General features: G+C 37.8%; 1 protein-coding gene across 2 annotated transcripts in view; it reads right to left on the bottom strand.

The window, feature by feature from the left end:
• foxj3 (forkhead box J3) overlaps positions 1-22,665 on the bottom strand; it is a 96,693-nt gene that overhangs the window by 16,116 nt on the left and 57,912 nt on the right. For both annotated transcript variants that reach the window (XM_079857702.1, XM_079857701.1), the window contains exons 3-5: positions 13,390-13,464; positions 7,631-7,714; positions 370-471 (exon numbers count right to left, since the gene is read on the bottom strand). In XM_079857702.1, the coding sequence (XP_079713828.1) occupies positions 370-471; positions 7,631-7,714; positions 13,390-13,464 (261 nt within the window). The remainder of the gene's footprint in view (positions 1-369; positions 472-7,630; positions 7,715-13,389; positions 13,465-22,665) is intronic.

Genomic DNA, 22,665 nt, shown 5'->3' on the forward strand with positions numbered 1-22,665 from the left:
GATTACCACAAAAATAATTTTTACTCAATGATGAAGAATACTGTATTTTTGCACAGCTTAATATCTTGTAGGTGCAAACCTGACATTTTGGACTCAACAGACAAATGGAATAAGGTATTAGCAATTCACAATACAATGCATTTGCACTGTTAAGAGGATTTGTATACATAATGCCTGCCCAATATAGATGAAACCCAATGTCAGTTTTCTGAGCATCCGTGTAAACAAAAGCATCACATGTCAGTCCTGTTATGCAGTTCATGCATATAGTCATAGCAGGATAATGTAAACTGGGTATGTAGGCTGCTAATGTCAGCTGTGATGGGACAAACACAGTCAGGACTTGTGGAGTTGGAAATTGAATGCTACCTTGTTAGTCACAGTGTTGATTGCCAGCGTTGGAGAGGCACTTCCAGAGATGATGCAGTCCATTCCTAAGGTATCCGACTCCAGGCTGTATGGCGTGGATGCCTGCAGGAAAATAAAAAAGGACACATTCAGCCAACCAGGATGGAAATGATGAGTGATCTGAAGTGACTTTGATTTTCTTTTAAAGGCATTTGATATTACTCTGGTGCAAGAAATAAGCAGCAAGCGTTTATCAACAACAAAAGAGCAACACCTTTTATTTAGGTCAAAATTGGAGGCATTCTGGGAAAGAGATGAGCAGGAGAGAGGAACGGCTCCCTGTGCTCTGTCTGTTCTTGCTGGGGTAAAAGATAACTTCAGCATGCCTGTCTCCCAAAACTGCTTATTATAAGAGGATTGCCTGGCAACAATGCGATTTTTAATTTGTGATAAACATAAATGAGATTTTGCCAAGTCACAATTTTTAATGTCAAAGAATTTCTTAAACAAGACAGGAGGAGGATGAGAGAGAAAGTGAGAGAGAGCGCGAGTGTGTGTCTAATGAAATATACTCTTAATAGCAAGCATCACACTTTGCACAGACAGAATTCCCACTTATTTTTCATGCAGGATCAGGCTGAGAGAGAATGGATCTAATTGGAGGTTTTTGATGTGAGTGAAGTGAGTGTCAGTATGAAAAATGTTTGTGTGTGGCCTGAGGGCAGAGCTGTGTGCCGAGAGAATGATACTCTCACTGGAGTCTGGCGATTATAAATGGCACCAGCCTAACTGCCGGACCATACAGAAGAAAACCCACGCTACAGACTCAACACACATGAGGTCAATTAGGCAATCAGGCTTATCACATGTGATTTCATTCTGACATATCTTTTTGGTCCAATATATTTACATTCATATAAATACTGATGTGCGAGCAGACGTAATCAAGTATTTGACTCACTTTGCAACAATTGAATAAAAACACAGCTTGTTGAGAGTATGAGAGTAACCAGTTAGAATGTTTCCAAAATTTTATTTTGGGGTGCAAAGAACGACCCTCTAAGTCTGTGTCTTATATTTATATCATACGATATAATTAAGTATATTAAGTATACATAAATTTATAATTAAATCAAGAGTGCTGTTTTTCCTGAATATCAGCAAGATTGTATATGTGATGAATGTGATGTTGAATTTATAGATTAAAATGTAAGAATCTGACAAAAGATGATGCATGTGTCTAATACTAAGGATGCATGATATTTTCGGCACGTCATCAGCTGATAAAGGCTTAAAAACGTAAACATCGGCCCAATATGAAAAATTATGCCGACATGGCTTGCCGATAATAATGTGCTCAAAAAGTGCTAGAGATATAACGTCAGCAGTGTGGTCATTCTTGAAGCGAACTTTTGCCTGAATGGTGATTAGATTCACTGCTTTAGATCGCTGTGCTGAATTTGAGAATGCGAGTACAGAATGACGTGTCCGGTGTGCAATAGTCACTAGCGCATGCAGGAGCAGCAGCTGCAGCAACAACCTCCAGGTCCTAATGCTTGCCCGATAAGGAGTTTTATTTGTTTAGGGGGTGCTGCAAGCCTACATGTTAGACTAATAAAATGAAAAGTAAATTATGCAAATACCATTAAGACACTTGTGTTTCTTAATAAATAAAGCAGCAATTGATGTCATAAAATCACAAATCTTATTTCATTTAAAAAGTCAGAAGCTATAATTTACGTGATGAATAAAAATCACAAACATGACCCTTGTAAATTAAATTATTTTATATATACAGTTTTATTTAATTAATGTGCAATATATTTTTTCAAATGTAATTTATGTGTATTTATCTGTTAATTTTTATTTTTTTATTTTTACAGCTCTTTTGCAACCATAACATGTTTAAGGTTACAGCTGCATTGGTCTGAAAAAAAAAAAACCAAACAAAACAAAACCCAGCAGTGATTAATTTTATTATTAAGCTTTCAATGTTCTCTCATTATAAAAATAACTTTAATAATGTTTTAGTTTTTGCTCAAAACGAACCAAAAAAATTAATAAAACAAAATAAAAAATTTGTGCACAGGAGAGACTTGGTGTTGTTTCCAAACAAAAGGAAAATATATCGGTATCGGACAAAATTAGTTGAAAAATATTGGCATATCGGACATCTACAATAATCCAATATCATGCATCCCTATCTAATATGATTAGAAAAAAATGCCTTTGGCCCTTTACAAAGATAAAAATGCCCCTGGAAATCAAGTTAAGGGAACAAATTTGGCCCCTTAATGGAAAAGTTAATTTCTGTCATTGCTGCGTTCTAACCACCACACAGAATACGAAGGATATGAAAAGCTTCAGGGTCATCTATCCACGACAGTCCTAAACCAGCCAAGGTACCAGAACAAAAATACTCCCACCACCAAATATAGTCTAGTTATCTTTATTGACAAAATCCCAAAATATTGAGATATAATCTTAATATATCGCACATCCCTACAGTGCACCTAAAAAGGAAATTCGGTCATTGTTTACTTTCTAAAAAATTTTCCCATTGTGCTTGTGACCACAATTTAGTCGCAGTTTAACACCCTGATAAATAAATGCTTCTTCACAAATGCTATTTTCCTCTATATGGTTTCCTGTCATGGTTAAATGTCTTCAATCTCCACCCCTTTCTCTCACTATAGCTGAACTCTTTCGGTTCGCCTGTGCCTCCGATCCACAACGCAGGGGTGGACAAAATGATGCAAGATACCTCTGAGCCAGGTCAACCTCGGAGGCCGGCGTCGAGTGCAGCCGAGTTGTATATTCCGGTGAGCGTTGCTCATTAATAATGGAAGGAAAAAGCTCTGGCTGAAAATAACTGCCGCAGAAACTCTGCATTAATTGATGTTTGCTAAAAAATGAGTGCAGAATGCAACGTATGTAAAGGCTGCCTGGGGCACAGTTTATTAATAAGTCGGACCCCCTCTACAAGATAAACTGAGCCGCACTGAGTGAGACAGCTATTTAAAAAGATATAAGCGCCCAATCAGCAAACCTGTGCACGGCACGACTGTAAAGCACCGACTCAGACATGAAACAAAGCCAGCGTTCTCAACTCAGGAAATATTCAGTCCCGTCTCATTCCTTTTCTATCAACACACCAAGTCCATGTTGTCACACATTTCTAGCTAGAACGAATACAGGCAACATATTGCTAAGATGGGCTAACTGTATGCTAATGTTTAGGGGGGAAAAGAAACAATGGGCAATATCTATCAAGGCTCGAATTTGCGACGATTTTGGTTGCATATGCTCCTGAATTTGAATCTGTGCGACTTAAATATATATTTGGGAGCATTTGTGCGAGTGCAAATAATGGTTGTGGTGTGACCTGTTTTCATTTCTCTACAAAACGTTCGCAAATTACTGCACAGTGTATACCTTATGTGCGCTGATACGCGGTGGCCGGACCATCATTCTATCCAACGTTACATAACCAATCAAACTTCATCCTTACGTTCTTTTTTTGCAGATTTTAGATTGGTTAATATTAGCTGTCAATCACTCCCACTCCCTTTCACTCTCCGTTGTCACGTGACAGGGAGCTGACTACCGCGTGAAATTTAAAAGGCTGAATAAGAGAGAAGATGAAACGCTGACAGATTTCTTTTGTAAGCAGTCACCTAAAGTCACAAATAATCCTGGAGTTGGTGATGTGCTTAATGTGGTGATGTTTCTTAATGTGGATCCAACAGCTGAAATGAAATCGTACAGCTTTCGGAAAGAATGGCTAAAAGATTTAGAGTGGCTCCGCTATACTGATGGTTCAATGCATTGTGTTCACTGTAAAGCCTGTGGGACAGAGTTTGCAGGTAACACAGCGTTCGCAACTGAATCAATACATTTTAAGTGCGAGAGCTTGGTTAAACACGGAGAGAGTGCCAAGCACAAAAAATGCAGGGACAAGTGTGTGGCAAACAAATCAGGTTCATCAGGTTTGATTATTAAGGCTTTTAATCGCCAGGATGTTTAGCTCTGCCGCTCTACTGGCAGAGCTAAACGTCAAAATTTGGTGGGTGCTCCTAAATGTTTGCTGGTGCTCCTAACTTTTGGAAATTGGGAGCACCAGTGCTACCAAGTAAAAAAGTTAATTTCGAGCTCTGTTTATTTTGGAAAAAAGTAAATGTTTTATGTCTTATGTGTGGTTGGTTGGTTTTGTTTATAGCTCTTCCCAAAAGATAAAAACATGTACGAGCCATCAACACATGCACTAAAGAAATTACGCGGTTTTCTGCTGATCGTTCAAGTTTAAAAAAAGATGAACTAGACTAATAAGCTTACATTTTCACCTCCCAAAATTAGATTTCTAATACAGAAATCCTTTTTTTACAGCAAGGACCCATAACCTCACTACATTCAAAAACAATACAAAATAATGTAAAATATACTCTTTTGTGAATGTGTATCTTTAGGTAGACACTGACATAACATCCAGTCAGTAAGTAAGTCAGATGTTATTTCAATGACCATTCTAACAGATGAGCGACAAGGCTGTACATTTTTGAGCACCTCACTAAAAGAACTGACTCTGTGAATCATGTAGCCCTGAAGAAAATGCATCAAAAGACCTGCCTCTATTTATTATCTTTGGATTACTTCAGTTTTTAAATCGCATCACATTCAATTGAAACTGCAAACTTAAATCTCAGGTAAAACCATTTCTTTTTCCATGCCATGGCACTCTAGATCAATGATTCCCAACTGGGGGCCCCAGGAAACTCCCAAGAGGGCCTCAAGATGGTTTTAAATGATTTGATATAGGACAGCGGTTTTCAATAGGTGAGGCGCGCCTCCCCTGGGGGGCGCCAAAGAGCCACAGGGGAGGCGTGACACGCAAAGAAAAAATAACTGTATGCAGCTCTATTGATATCGGTTTGTGTGTGCGACGCGAGTATTGGGTATTGGCTTTAAAATGCGTCGTTTCCTTGTCCCAAGTCAACAGAAGTCAGCATTAAGGGAGGTTACGGAGCCCGGGAAGTCACCTGTGTGAGTAAAAAAACGATCCGTGGCGACGGTTTTGCAATCCGTCCGCTCAGTTTATAAACAGTACTCACGAATTATCAAACTGTTCCCTCGGATTAATAAACCGTACCCACGAGTTTCTAATCTGCGCTCTCATACTTGTTAACCGTGCCTTCAGTTTTTGCAATCTGTACCCACGTAGTATTGCGTGACGAGTTCATAATGCGGTGAATTCCCGTTCCCATTTACTTCACAATCTCGTTATAGAGACGCGCGTCACGATCTGTGCACTGCCGCGTCTCGCGCTCGTCATGCAGCCAGCTTCAGTATCAGTGCACCTTATGAACTATGGCGTTAACTTGAACTGCATTTCTGTCAGTGCGTGACTACAGCTCGTTAATAAACTATATACAGCTCGTTTTTTTTATTGATCCATTTCATACAATCCGTCTTCATTTGGCAAGTGCACTTGCGTGCACTTCAGCATTACAATGTGAGTAAATGTAGCCGTGTAAAATGTAAGGGATGATGCCACCCTTATAGAACAATGTGCATTTATGTTTAAATTGTAACATATTTAATAGCATGGAATTACAGTGTAATTAGTGTTAGCCTATTAGGCTTCTTCAGTGCATTAGAGGTAATCTGATAATATTAGTGATTCTCATTTATCAAAACACTAAAACTGGTACCGTTTTGGAGAGAAATTGGGTATTTTTAATCTCTCTATTTAACCCATCTCATGGTGTGTGATGCTGAACTATCATATGAGTTTCTAAAGGTTTTTGAATTCTTTGCACAGTTATGAATATTGATATTTTATGTGCAACAATAGCATGCTCGGGCTCAGTGGCCTTTCGCCTAATTTTAAATGTTTTTTTTTTTTTTTTCAAATACTGTAATATGATTTAAATGGTGATGAGTGTACTGACTTGATGCATTTTAAAAAGATGCATGATAGATATTCTGCAATCTTTCTGACAAAGAACAAAATATAATGTGAATTACAGTAAGTGCTATTTTTTTATTTATAAATTGTAGTGCACAGTGTTTATTATAAGGGGGTAGAATTCGCAGCTCAGTACTCACTACTCATGAGTACTTTTAAATAAGCTACTATTTTACTCTTACTCAAGTAGGTTTTTGGACAAGTACTTTTTACTCTACTCACACTACATTTTTTGGAATGTAATGGTACTTTTACTTGAGTGTTTTTTCAGTACTCTTTCCACCACTGCTGATTTCAGCCGTCAGGTGTCGTCGGCGGTAGCTTTGGCGCCGATTGCACGTTAAGCATGTTCTGTTGACTTGTGGTTAGGCCTACTGATGTTCAGTTATTTTAAAAGTAGCCTCAATTAGGCCTGCATGAAGTTGGAAATTATTTGCTGTTGCAAAGAATCGTTTATGAATGCACTTTTAAGAAAGTTGTGGAAATAAAATAATATTTACATTTTATCAGTTGTTATTGAAACTCATCATTGCCTGGAACACACACAAGATGGCATTTACTGCAGAGGCGTGTGTGGGTTAGGGCAGGCGGACAGGATTTTGGGGAAGGGGGGGCTCGGCTGTCCTTACCTACTCTAAGGGGAGGCTCACATTCACCCAATTTGAAAACCCCTGATATAGGACAAAACAAGCATTTAAACCAACTTAAATGCTTCTTATTTCAACAAAATATTTCTTATGCAATTCACCAATGTTTTTTTCTTTGATGAACCAGGGTTCCAACTGTCTTGAAAAACCTTGATATATGAGGTAGCCTAATGTTAAAAGTATAATTTATAGACCTGGAAAAGTCCATGCAAAATCTAACAAAATCTCCAAGGGCATTTTTATAATGATTTTTCTAGTTATACAAAACTCTTAAATATTTGATCAGGTGGAAATTGTAAAAAATAAAAATAAAAAAAGTTATGGGGCTTTCTGAGAAAGTTTGAGAACTAAAACACTGTCAACATCACCACGTTGGAAACAATGTCATTTTTACAGTGGTGATTTAATGGTATTCAGTGTGGTTTAAGCAACCACAGAATCAAGTGAAGTTATGGTGCAAATAAGTGACACTGAGCTTGAACAGGGAGAGTGAGATACTCACTGTTTTCTGCTCTTTGATCATTCCCAGACTCAAAGTAATGAGCTGAGTTTGGCCTGAGAAAGTCTGTAAGCCTGAAAAACGACCACCAGGGGGTCTTGGAGCACACACATAAACACAAACACGCGCGCACACACACGTGTACAAACACGCGTACAAACTTTCACTCACCCGCTCTCCAGACCGTGGCCTCTTCTTGGGTCGTGTGGGCAGCGTGTCCTCCTTTGGATTTGTGTCGATTGCCCAGTAGGAACCCTAGAAACAGGATAAAGTTGGAATATTAGCTCCAAAGCAAATCATAATATTCTAAAATAGTGGTCAACTTGAAGCCAGCCATGCAATAAAACTTTCATAAAAAGCCGAGCACGATAATCAGCAGGGTTTCTAGAAGAGAAACTTCAGTAATCAGATACTGTGCGCGTTTGCTGTCAAACATGTACAACTTTTAGTTCATCAAAGTTTCAGCGAGCTCATTTTTAAGCCTGTCACGTCTTGAGGACGTTCATGGAGCTATATGTTGAGGTGCGAAGAAGTTGGGTCTTTCACTACAGCCGGTTCTTGCGCTCGCTTGCTCTCACTTCGCATTTCTCCTGAGCCTTGGCAGAGGCAGGTAAAATGTTAAGCCCCTCCTGAAGCCCCTCTTCCTCAGCCGCAGGTTTATCGATTGCTCCTGTTCAGGGCTGGACACAGAGGTGTTGGATTTCTGGTCAGGTCTGAGCTCTGATAATCAGGCAGAAAATAGCACACCTTGGTTTGGGGCTGCTGGTATCCAAGCACCCAAGACCCTGGCTGAATAATTTATCTTTGCATTCTTCCTGTTTAATTTATTTTTCAATAGTGCTGCTCTTCCCAAAAGCTAAAGGCAACTCTGGCTGGCAAGTTAGGCGAAAAGAAAAAGAAATTAACCTCCAGGCTTGGGTTTTATTTTAAAATATTTCATATTATATGGGATAAGATCTCAATTGTCCAGAGAGGGTGCGATCAAGACCTTTAAAATTACTTGTGCACAGCTGGCGCATGCACCTAAGCAAGGAGAATAATTGAAAATCACCAAAGGATTTGTCTAGACCGCATGCTTTAGGTTCTTCAAACGCTCAGCCTCCAAAGACATATTGATAAAATGATGTAAATTTCTGCATTTAAACAGCAATACAGCACAGGTTAGAAGCCATGGAATGGCAATGAGCAAAGCTCCAGCACCCGAACAGTTTTTCGCAGCATTCCTTCCTTAAGAAAATAACTCATTGTCTCGGTTTTAACATCCGGATGTTACATCAATTTGTTATTTAAGTGCGACGACAGCGCCAAAACAATCTGACCAATCACAAAGCTTGCAGCATTATCACACCTCGCTTTAACATGCCATTTTTTGGCCTTTGAAGCAGAGTACTAAAACCGGCCTGATGAAAGGAAGTGACAATTAAAATTAGGGTCTGACGGTATATATCGTTACCGCGGTAGAAAATGTCAACTGTAACAGATTTAAGTGGGCGTGGTTAACTCACGTGCAGCGTGGGTGAGACTGAGATTTGTCAAAGAAACATGGAGAAAGCAGATAAAGAGGATCCACAAAGGAATTACGTTTTCTAAAGGGTGGTTGTTAATGTGATATTTTCGGGAAAAAAGGCGCAGCAGTCAACTAGAGCATTGCAGCACCCGTAGGCTACAATTTAGAGGAGTGCACGATCGCAACGGGGAAAGCATGAAGCTTACTTGACAACAACAGTTCATATATCAATATCGTAACGAATAGAAATAACCGTAAATAATGTATAGTTATCTGCATCTTTCCGTCTCTTATGTATAGTTACTTTTTAAACACGAAAATCGCATTCAGCATGACACGCAAGCGGTTGCCGTGGTAATGAACAACCAGCTTGTTTAAGCGAATGTATAATCCTGTATCTGAGGCAAAATTACTAAATATGCAGCGCGAGTTATACATTTCTAACTCCAAACAATTGGCCACTGATAAACAGCTGATAAACACCTTTGAGTCCATACGTGATTACAACTTGACACTCAGATGATTAACCGATCGCATTTTACTGATGCAAAAGACGCGCGCATGCACACGCACTGCGAGGGAGCGCGTGTGCCAGTGTTCATCGGGCTGTGCTACAATAATGACGCAGTTACAAGGTGTGTATAATTTAAACTACTTAGTCAACACTAACAGTAGCTGCTGTTCAGTTTTCATACTGCTGCTCTCCTTCTAGTCACTTCTGAACTTGATGATTTTGACACTTCTGAACTTCTCTTGATTAAAGCTCCAGGTGACGGGTTGCCAGATATCACAAAAAGAGCAAAACAAGCTCCTTGAAAACGCAGTATAATAAGCAGACATGGCAAAAATGTACCGGGGAACACATTTAAACATAACTAGTATTACTAATATCCTACAAAATTAAAAGAAAGTAACTCATTTATTATGAATAGAATAGTTCAATATAAAATATTCAGATATTATAAACTAATTGATGAAGTAAAACATTAACATGAGATTGAAAAATGATTCAGCAACACTTTATTTAAAGTTTAATTGCACCTATGAGTTGTATTTAATATCAATCAGTTGGGGGCAGTTCATCTAAAAGTTGATGAGTGTGTTTTGTTTACTATATTCAGCTATTAAAAAGAAAAAGAAAAAGAAAAATCAAACAAGGTGAAGTACTTTTCATTTCTAAAGTATTTGGGTTTATTTATTATACAAAGCACTTTTTTTCAATTTTTCGAGAATAACTACATATATAAATAACTATATCGTGAAATATATTGTTACCGTGAAATAAAATTAGTCAAACTGTAAAACCGAATTTTGGTCATACCGCCCACCCCTAATTAACATTAATCAAATTATAAACTAGGCATTCAAATTATAACATCAATGAATGCCGATCACTTCGTGGCAGTCAACCAAAGTCAGTCATTACAGCCATTATTTAATCGCCACAATCTTCAATAAGAGCCTCATTTAATTTTAAGATTGTATGTGACATTTTTTTAAGTTATGCATGTCTGTGTGCATTATAGAAATGCATAACTAACAATTTTAAATTTATAAATCTAATTCATGTATTTTTTGTTTATTTAATTAGAGAGGAGCATTTTGCTAAATATATGCACTTTATTACATATTCTTTATATTTTTACTTATCCTGACAGTCACCACTTGAATGTTTATATTTCAAAAAAACTAATTGCAGTAGAAACATAATTGTGTTATTAAAATAAATTATTACGTTATTATAAAAACTGCCTTATGTGCAATTTACATGTTTGTACAGTCAACAAGCCAACATTATAGTAATGTACCACCAACAGACAGGGTTCCTTGTATAGTTTACAGCATTAGTTGAGAGATTATTCTCCTTGAGAAATCAAATTGAATCGAGATCGGAACTGAATCGCAAGCTTGTGAACGGATATCGAATCAAATAAAAAAAAAATAGAAATTTATTTTGTGCCAAGATCCAGCCCTAATTTTTACTACTTACTACTGATTACCTGAAATCAGTATTCTGTGACATTCACAGAATAATTCATCATATATATACAACACTTGAGCCGAGAGGTGCGCTAGCGTGAGTCATGCGAAAGGGTCTAAAGTTTCTTTACATATTCTAATGTAGCATAAGTATCCTAACAATGTTAAATGTTACAGATAGTGAGTGCTTCCACACAAACAGACTAGATAAGTACAGCTACTTTCCAACAAATCGTTTAACAAACACAATCTTCTTCACCCTGCATCGCTATTTACGCATTATATTCCACCATTAGACATCAGGGATCATAACATGCAGGACAATCTCACTGTTTAAACACCCTCATGTTCATGATTTTAATTTAAATCATCATGTTCCTGTAATTGATGCAGTGATGATGAAGGACAGCTGAAGGTGACTGAGAATGCTGGCAGTCTGTTACACCTAGCAGATGTAATTGACTGCAAGACTGCAAATACTGCAAGACACTTTCACTGTGGAAGGGGAGGCTGAGTATCATTCCTTTTAATTAGCAGAAAAATCTTGAAAAACTGAAAGCCCTTGGGAGGAGAGTATGTGTAGGCTACAACACAACCTCTAGAGAGAAAGCAACGTTTAAAGAAATCCATGAAACGACAGTTAACATGAATCTGAAACAGGGCAATATAATAAAACTGTGTTAAGGTTACTTCTTTAGATTATGAACTCAGCTGAGCCCCAAAATTAATAGACGATAATGCAATCAGCTAAAGAACATTAGCAGTCTCCAAATCAAGTATTAAAAGGATAGTTCACCTAAAAATTTAAATTGTCATCATTATTCCAAAAAATAAATAAATAAATAAATAAAAAGAGAGAGAGAGAAAAAAGAAAGAAACAAAACATTTTACATGTATTCATATAGTACACATTTTATCCAAAGCCACAAACAAATGAAGATATAAATACTATATTCTAGTGTTCAAAAGTTTGGGGTTGTTATGATTATTATTTCAAAGAAATTAATACTTTAATTCAGCAAGGACGTATCACATAGAAAAAGTATCGATTTAAACATTTATAATGTTACAAACGATTTTGATTTTAAGATTTGTTTTTCTATTCATCAAAGAATCAAGTTTTCAGCATTATAATAATATTAAGTAATGTTTCTTGAACACCAAATCAGCATTAGAATGATTTCTGAAGTATCACGTGACACTAAAGACTGGAATAATGGCACCTTTAATACATAAGAAAAAAAAAAAAAAAAAAAAAAGTTTTAAACTGTAATAATATTTCACAGTATTTTACTTTATTTTTTATATTGTTTGGAGTCGATAAGATTAAAGAAAGGGTCTCTTATGCTCACCGAGCTTACATTTATTTGATCAAAAATTGCTGCTGTGTTTGTGATGGTTTAATGGTAACCGACTATCTAATTTCTAATCTGGTCTCTAATGGAAATAATCAGTTTGACACAGTCTTAACGCAGACTAGACCTCCCTGACCAGAGTCTACTCAAGGGCAAACAAGATTGTATCCGCCCCAAAGTTCGGCCTTCCTCATTCTCAGCAGCGGATCACAAAGGTGAAGTGAACAATCGTTTTTGCCATCTCTGAGAAACACGCCTCAGTTACTATCTCGCACAAACAGCAGGGTCCATATTCCTGCCGTATTACAATATTGATGGAACATATCAAGAGAGCCCTTCGCAGCTTTGAAGTTCTCCTTCCAGGGGGGAGGGCTGTGTGGAAGGAGGCAAATTCCAAATTGAACATTAGGGATGCAAGCATGTTGGCCGTGCATTCGGAATAGAATCCATCCAGCGATAGATTATTTTGTATTTAGTGGAGCACATCCCAGGAGTGTCAATATCAGAGGATTACACCAAAACATGAAATTAGCATTCAGTCCCCATCCCCTGCATGCCTCGGCTCTTCTCTTTATGTCGCGCTGTGAGCGTATGTGCGTGAATGTGCTCACACAAGATGGCTGAGGATACAGAGAAATGAGCAAGCGTTTGTGGCAGAGGTACTATGTGGAGGAAAAAAAAAAGATTAACCGGTGTCCATCGAAGTTGCATGATGCATATGTAGTGTATGTATGCATGTCTCTCTGCACTCTGGCCTACACATGAATTTGTTTGGGTTGTTTTAGGGGTTGTTTTAGCTCAGACAGGCCGGGGTAACGGCATGCTGACTGAGGGGAAGCAGGTGGTGGTCTCCCCCTCTCGTGCAGGAAGTGCCGGGGCTGAAGTGCTTTCTCCTCTACCCGGGAGAGCTCCGGAGAGCACTTTTAAAACATTACTGCGAGTGCTCGCTCTCATCTATTTTCACAAGGATACGTATGCATTTTTAACGGCTGAATCTGCTCTGGTAGAGGCATTTTGTATTTAGAGAATGTACAAAACATTTCTGAATAAAACAGAACTACATCTGGAGGTAAGAAGAGAACGCTTACCTTTCCTGGGTCATCTTTGGAGCGAGGCACTTTAAGAAAACACTTGTTCAACGAGAGATTGTGCCGTATTGAGTTCTGTAGGAGGAAAGAGAGACAGAAGTGTTTAGGTTGCTTATAGGTTAATGAGACTCCCGCATGATATTACACTATGATAGTACCTAAAACCCGCATTTACATGCAGCCTATAGCGTGCTGTCAGACAGTGCTGTAGCAATCGCGAGTGTGTAAGGTCCCTGCAAATAAGAGAATATGAATAAAACACAGGGGTATTATAACCCAGAGTCTGCGTCATCTTTTCAGTGCTATGCAAAGCAACCAGGCCAGAAAAATATATTAAAGAGATTCATCTTGTTGTAGACGACAGCCTCAAAAAAAAAAAAAAAAAGGGAGAAAAAAACCCAGGAAGGACGGTTAGGATGATTGCAGAATATTGAGACTCCTAAACTCAATAATAAATACCCCCTGACTTAACTATTTTTAATGACCCAGAGATTTTTCATAACTTCTGTGATTCCCACACATTCAAATGCACTGAAACTGACATGACAAAAAAAAAATTGATAATTCCCATACATGAAGGATGTCCTGAGGTTAATTAAAAAAATAGCGAAAGATCCAGTTTAACAGCATAGTAATTAATTAATCATCCTGATCCTCAGAGGGAAATGAATTATGCAAATAATTTTTTTTAAACTTACACAATTCTTTAATGAGCAAAAGGTAATTTTTCAGCATGTGAGGGATGAATCAGCAGGAGGCAGCTTGAACGCACATCATGCCTTAATGCTCGGCGCGTTCCAGCTGGAGCTTAGCCAGCCACTTGGCTTAAGACACAAGAAACGCACAGGTTTTGAAATCATTTGACCAAATTGTATTGACAGATGGGTGTGATATAAAAGCTCTGGGATCTTCGCATGTGCTGGTCTGGTGTGAAACGAGAGAAACGCTCAGAGAGGCAATTAGATGAAAATACTAAGCAAACACAATCCATGTTAATATGTGATGTATTTGTATAAGAGAACTACCGCATAACATCTAATGAGGGCAATAACGGGCCATTTCCACTGGGCCGATCAGGGTTGATTGCAGGTGTGTGCTGGATGTTTAACAGTGGACCGAAGGGAGTCTCCGACTGCATCAGCAGTACCGAAACCATTAGACACAATAAAGGTGAGCTCTGTAGGACAGCTGAACCTCAGAGTCCAAGAGATGCATGCATGCAAAAAAAAAAAAAGGCAGGCCAGAGCAGTTATTGTGTAACCCGCCGCTGAACCTGACGGCATCTACGTATCTGTCCACAGACCCTAATCTTGTAGCGCATTAAAACTTTAGCAGCCACAGCAACTCTCCACACTGCAATATCTGAGGTTAGTCAGGCAGACAGCGGCATGGTCTCTCTGGAAAAAAAACAAACACAATGTCAACTACTTAAGCCTGCTCTGCAATAGCGATGTGCACTTTGGGCATTTTGAATGCTAGGGTACTCGAAAGATATAACAGAAGAGTACTTGAGGTCAGAGAGGGCAGATAAAGGGAGATCTTTTTATTATAATAAATGTGCATCAGACTGTCATGCTTCAACTCATGGGTTTTGCAATCAACACAGGTTTCCAACATCTTTGATGAAAAGAAACGGATCAGTTTCTTGTTCAAAGAAACAATTTTGTGACAACCTTCTATCAGATTAGGTTGCGACCAGCTAAGTGGACATGCAGGTCAGACAGGCAGGTCTCTTTCCCTGGCTGTCACGTTCTCGCTTTTGTCCTCCACTGCTTTAACTTTCCTCTCCCTCTCTCTTCACAGTCTCTCCCTCTTTCTCTGCTGGGGGCCAGAGGGTTCAAGGCTGGCTCAGCAGGACTCCTGCAGACAGACACGGCTAATAAGCACTACTGCACCAGTCCAGTCTGTCTCCAACTCTCTATCAGGGGAACTAACCAGGAGAGCCGCAGGGCCAGCTGCCATTCTGACACACTGAGTTTGAGTGTGTGTGTGTATGAGAGAGAAAAAGAAAGAGAAAAAGAATGACCCAAGAGAAAGTCAGAGTGTGACAGTTTATGTGTAGAAGCCCACTCTGTGTTTATCAGATAGATCATGTATGGTGAAAGCTACCAAATCTAATGCATGTAACATTCAAAAATTTAAATGAGTTAAAAAACAAAAAACGGTTACCTTTCATAATATAATCAATTTCAAAAGGATAAAAATTAGGTTCCATCCTAAATGTTTTTTTCTCCTCACAATATAGAAGTCAAATAGGTTGTGAATAGGGATGTTAACGATTAATCGACGATCGATTAATTGTCGATAATACATTTAATCGATAAAACTTATCGATCATCGATTAAGCAGGTTCATTAGTCGTGCTGCTCAACCTCAAAACATGTATAGCGAACACGCCAGAGTTATGTTTGGGACCATTTTACACCATCATGACTATAAGTTTGCGTGTGCATTCGCAGCCTTTTGTTTTGTGCAAATGTAAGTTGTAATGTTGTGTTTATTTTGTGTAGGCCTATCTATATCTGATTTATCATATAGGATGCATTTGGTTAAGAATTAATGTAGTAAAGCTTACGGTGATCCTCTTCAGTTTCAGCGCGTGCAGCTCAAACGGCAATGCACGGCTAATAATGACTATTGGACTGTCATATTCCATAACATTATAAAGAGAACAATATTGCAATAAAAGATTGTGAATTATTTGGGTTTAGTTGCCATAGTCGCGTTGCTCCAGAAATGAGCGCGTCCACAACATGAGTCATTCTTAGTTCAGAAGTTCACTTGTGCAGTCGCTTTATTTTGAGCAGATATAATTTGTAATATTATGTTTATTTTGTATATATCTGATTAATCTCATATAGGATACGTTTCTTTGAGTTAAATAACGCGCTAGCAAAGTGCTCCAGTTTAACGGTATTAATTCAGCGCGCAGCTCAAACAGCAATGCACGGTTAATAATAACTAGGATTAGGACTGTCATATTATATAACATGAGAACACTGTTTTATTAAATCGTTGTGAATTCATTGGGTTTAGTTGCCTTTTTCAGCGCATTGTTCCAGGAAGAGCACGTCCACAACAGTCACATATTCCAAGCACGCATCTGATTTGTTGGTGACACTTTTCATTAGTCGTTATATTTTATTATTAAATAATTAATTTAATTAAATGATCAATCACATTGAAACATTTTACAATCCTACTAGCCCTTTATTTAGATTAAAAACCATTCTCATTCATTTGGTGAGGAACATAGCGTTTTGTGCAGTATTTGCACACTGTCATGCTGTTGGCCATATGCCACTGCAGCAGACTCATAATGCAGTGTTACGGCTAACGATTAATCGATTAATTGATCGTTAATTTAAACGACGATCGATCATGGGAATTTGTTAAAATTGACATCCCTAGTTGTGAATGCTATTTTGTGTTTAAGACATATTATTCATGATGGCATGAAGTGCTACTATGTCTTACATCTTTGCACACTTGGTAGGAAAAGTTACTTGTCTAAATTCAGTAGAGACCTGCTTGTCAGCGAGCTATATCAGAGACACACTCATCTTTTTTGACCCTGCTTTCAACCTGGAAATTGAGTTTTACTTTTTAATGAGTTACCAAACTGGTGTCTGCCTTAGATAACATTATGTTATCAAACATGCCATCTCTGACAGCATCTTAACATGCACATTGCTGGTGTAAACCCAAAGGTCGGCAGGTCACTAACAGACATAACAAATTACTTACAGAGCATAGAAATATTCCACATCTCATAAAATGATGTGCAGCTAACACTGCTGATTCTGAATATCTTATGCTTGATTGCATAAAATACAGCTGGAGCTCAGAAGCACCGCAGTGCAGCGAAGTGACGAAGAGGAGGAAGAGAGCTGTAGGAGTCATCGAGGATGAGGAGCTACAATAAGAGGGTCAGACACTGAGCTCTGTGGGAGTGCCTGTCCATTACTGTCTCTGTGGGCTGAGATATACCTGCGTTTCACAGCGGGAACGCTCTCTGGTAACCCCCTGCACAAACTCGCACGTTGACAGTTAGTGCACCCATCCGCCCACTCACCCCTGGCCTATCGCCCACCTCATCCAACACGACAGAAGGGCAGGCGGGGGAAAGTGGGTCAGACTGACCTCCTTGTCCTGAGTATCAAGCGCTCAGCGTGAGTCAAAGGGACAGGCCATGTCGCAGCGGAGTTCTTCATCAAGGACATACCGCAGTTCCATGCCTTCTCGGCCCAGGGAGCCCAGGTTACAACAGAACCATCCCATCAGTGCCCGCAAATCCAGCCTGACATCCTCACTCTACATACAGAGGAAGATTTTAAATTATGGCAGGGTTGGCCAAGAAACTGATGATGACTTGATCACAAGATAAAACACATTTTAATGTCTGAAGGTCTCAATGTAAAGGGTCTCTATATGGCAAAGCAGAATACACATTCAATTCAAGTCAGGCTATTATTGTGCTGTAACGGAAAAGTATATACACAATACATTACAAGCAGTATGCTTAATGCACCAATTAATTCTAGCCCATATAAAAAATTTCACATTTTTAGCTTTTATGAACACATTCTACTAAAAATAATATTATCCGCAGAACTTATCACAGAAATAATAATCTTCATTTTATTCTTATGGGATGTCATATGTAGAGTCTGCATTGGTTCCTAAAGAAACATTTAAAAGACAATTCGATGTGTAACGATTCGATACAAATCATGATACTGAACTCACAATACGATACTATTGCGATATTACGATATTGCGAAATCTCTCAGGTTTCAAAAAAAAAAAATCTTTATTTGTGTTTGTAAGTTGAACAAAAATCGTATAGGTTTGAATTGGAAACGACATGATAGTGAGTACATGATAACAGAATTTACATTTTTGGGTGAATTATAGCTTATAAATACAGCAAGCTAAATCTTGGATAAAACTAACTCTATATTGTGAATCATATCGTTTACATCAACGATACTTATTGTCGCATTTTTATATTGTGACATCTTGATATACAATAACAATGTATCGTTACACCTCTATAAAAATATGCTTAATTTAGCTAAGATTTTCTTTGCTTTTTTTCTATTATACTATCCTATATATTACATAATGTATTGCGAACAGAAAAAAATGCTTGAATAAACCTACAGACAGACAAGTAGTATAAAAGATAGCAAAGATAGAACAGATTAAAAGAAAAAAATATTTTATAAAGAAAATCTTTGCTAACTTACAAAAAAATGTATTCATATAAAACATGCAGACACATGTAACAAATTGATGTTTCAACAACAATATTGTTTCATAGATACTTATTTGTTGGATAAAAGAAAAAAATCTAGCATCTCAACACACAAAATAACCAGGTATAATGTGATATCATAGCCTATGTGTATGACCTAAGCGTGAATTGATAATTTGGGGGCATGTGTCTAAGTAACCACCAGTCAAAATATGTTTTAGCACAATGCTTCATTATCATGCGAGAGGTGTGAAAAAAACAAAGAGAGCAAGGTTGATCGAGTGAGACAGAAAGGAGTGTTTCAATACTACAGGAAATGGAGGACATCCCAAACACAGCCTGGAATTCCTAGCATTCCTCCTTATACGCTGTGTGTCTTTTCTGTCCAGTGTACCCGTTCCTAGTTCCACCCATCCCATAGAGTATTTTATATCTTTTCTCTCCAATGCTTTCAATATCTTTGACATATGGGCTTATCCACAAAACTTCAAGTTCCCTCAACCACAGCAGTTCCCGACAAGCCTTTTGCAAACACAGATGTACACAGGCATTTCTTAAGTTTACAATATCTCTACACACGTTAGGGAATGTAGCACGTTGGCAGACTGTGTTTGTAGTGGGTGTGGGAAGATGCTGGAGCAGTTTTTTTTTTTTTTTTCATGTGTGTGATGAGAGGAGGCACAAACGGTGCCCTTAACCAGACCCAAGGTGGAACGCACCATCCAGCTCGCAGACTAAACCTGCAAAAATATCCCCCCACCTTTGACAGACAAGCCATGCGACTGCAGCCTGGAACTGGATTTAATCCACTTAGAGCATGGAGAATCCCTCACCCTCGGCCACAGCGATGAGGACAGCATGACTGAGTGTGAGAGAGGCAGGAGCTGATAAGGTGCTAAGATGTGGGTGCCTCTTGTTAAATAAGAGGAAGGCATCACACTGGAGCTGTACCTGAAGTCTGGCACTGTTTAAACCTGGTATTAACAAGTCTCAGGTGATCCTAGTACAAAAAAGCCACAGAAAACAAGAAATATAAAATCACAACACTGACTGGCATATAAAATTAGCTACGCGAGTCTTGTGTAAACGTATGGACTTTCCAAACTGTTCCTCTCACATGACAAAATTCATTGTTAGTTCAAGATACTTATGCACTAACAATTATTAGCAAATTGAATCTTACTGTAAAGTGGTACCAATATGGATATACTTATACTGTGGCCTAAATCAACATTTAAACATTTTAAATGGGCCTCTGAGTACTGACACCTTAGTATATTCACTATATATCCGTTTTATGAAAATACAAGTTATTTATTATATAAATGGCTGGCAATCACATGAGGAAACACACACCAAAGCAGAGAAAAACGGCATTTCTAACTTCAGCTTCAAGACAAACAACCCACATTCGAGCAGCAGTGGACGACTAGTTTAACGATTTCTCAACTTCATTTTCAAGGACTTCAAAGGTATTTGATCTCTTTTCTCTTGGCATCTAGTAGCAGTGTGTTGGCATGCAACATTTTTAAAGACCATTCGTTCTCTGATCTTTACTCGCTTATAAGTCGTTTTAATAAAACATGAAGATTTTGCTAGCTGCAGCAAAAATGAATGCCAAGGTGAAAACCACAATAAACAAAGAGCCCCATTACACTGATATTTGAATAGCTCACTATAAGAACAAGTCGAGAAGCGGTGCGGTCAATATCGGTGTGATGTAATGCCGTGTGCGGTGTACTCAGTGAAGTATTGCGATAATTAAAATTTGCAGATGCTGTACAAAGTAATATAACACCTTGGGGGACTGACTAATTCAGAGTTTAAATTAAACCCATCTTTCATGTAAAGTATGTTAATTTATAAGACTAATAATACATGAGTACCGTGGTAAGTGAGCCCTGAACAGATACTAGACAATGCATGCAGATGATGGCACTGGCTCTTTTTGGGAATATTTTTCTCATCTTGACCAAATTAGTAAAAAAAATCCATCTGAGGAGACCTTGAGGACAGAGCCTGTGACACTGTCAAATATCAAGTGTAAGTCTCTTTATTTATTTGAAAGACACAGGAGTGTTGATGGAATAAATAAACACCTTAATAACCTCTTTAAGCATCTTGAGAGTCTGGCTGCATGATCCTCTTATTTAAGAAGAGTTGAAAGTGGCAATGAAAGTCTTTCAAACGGACTTCCTCCTCTACATTAGAGTGTAGCTGTGTCAAACAAATTTTTCAATAGAAATACACACACACACACACACACACACACACACACACACACACACACACACATACACACACACACACACAAAACTGTGAGACCAGGGTTCAAAAAGATACAAAGGATGACTATTCATTCAGATTTTCTTCCCGAGTTAGGCTGGCTTTGTCTCCCATGGTGGTTTTAAAGCAAAGAGAGCTTCAAGACCCGACCTGACCTCTCTCTGGAGATTTCAAAACCCTCTGTATTGTTTTCTACATGTGTTCAAGGCTGCAGTACTTACCTTAGTTTAACAGTACAGAGTCCAATTTAAAACAACAACCATTTAATAAGGGTTTAAAATGTTTTGGGGAGAAATTCACTGATGTAATTCTGACTAAAAGGTCAAAAACTCATGAAAAGACACTTGTATGGAGTTTAATTAATGTTCTGTAAAGCTGCACTTTTAGCAAGGCATGTTCATAATTCAGAGCTGAGAGCTCAACAAAAAGAATTTTCTTAATTTTCTAACAACCTTGAAGAATGACAAATTCAACTGAATCCTGCCTTGCTCAATGGCTCTGGTTTAGAGAGAAGATATTCAGAAGATTAGCTTGACTGAATTCTTCTGTGCTCTATAGTTATTGGTAGACAAAACAAAGAAACTTCTGCGACCTTCTACGTAAACTACAGATAGATGCATTGCATTGAAACTATCACATTAAAAACCCATTATGAGATGCATTTCCTACATTATGCAAACCAGATATTCAATGAGAAATAAAATATGGGTGGAACTTGGGAATAGACTGGATTGTGAAAAGTGGGCGTTACACACCAGAATGTAGCAAGGTGGTTGGACACACACACAAAAAAGATTTATATGACGCCAAGAATAAGCATTAAGAATGCAAAGCAAATATTTTTTACTTCATGTTGACTTTAAGGAAAATGGTCGCTAAGACAATATAATATAATATAATATAATATAATATAATATAATATAATATAATATAATATAATATAATATAATATATCTCATTCATTACTTCAGCAGATTAGAAATGAAAAAGCAAATTTCAGAGAAATTAGATATTAAAGCATGGGGCTTGGCAGATTTACTCCAGTTCCCAGACTAAAATACAACTTATACATGTGTACTTACTGTTCAAAAGTTTGGGATCAGAAAGAATTAAAAAAAAAAAAAAAAAATCAATACTTTTATTCAGCAACGATGCATTAAATTAATTACAGTAAAGACAGTTAAAATGTTACAAAAGATTTATATTTCAAATAAATGTTGCTCTTTTGTATAACGCATCTATCACGGTTTCCACAAAAACACTAAGCACCACAAATATTTTAAATATTGATAATAATAAGAAATGTAACGTAAGCACCAAATCAGTATATAAGGATGTGAAGGATCATGTGACACTGAAGACTGGAATAATGATGCTGAAAAGCTCAGCACAGGAATCAATTACATTTTAAAATATATTACAATGAAAAGAGTTATTTTAAATATAACAATATTTAAATATTGCAATGATCAAATAATTGCAGCCTTAGTGAGCATTAGAGTCTTCTTTCAAAAACATTAAACCTCAAACTTTTGAATAGCATTGTAAATAATAAGCTAAACCCCTCAGTGACATTACCTGCTAACAAACAGCAATAACCCATGTGCATTCTCGTTTCCCATAACTGTAAAAAATGTTCTTTGCTGTAAACATCTCAGGTTCTGAGGCAAGTTACATGTACATAATGTAAATGTCTTTATAATACATAGACCGACATCTGTCTTGTTTTT

This window comes from Squalius cephalus (genome assembly GCF_949319135.1).
Source record: "Squalius cephalus genome assembly, chromosome: 22".
Classification (NCBI taxonomy): domain Eukaryota; kingdom Metazoa; phylum Chordata; class Actinopteri; order Cypriniformes; family Leuciscidae; genus Squalius; species Squalius cephalus.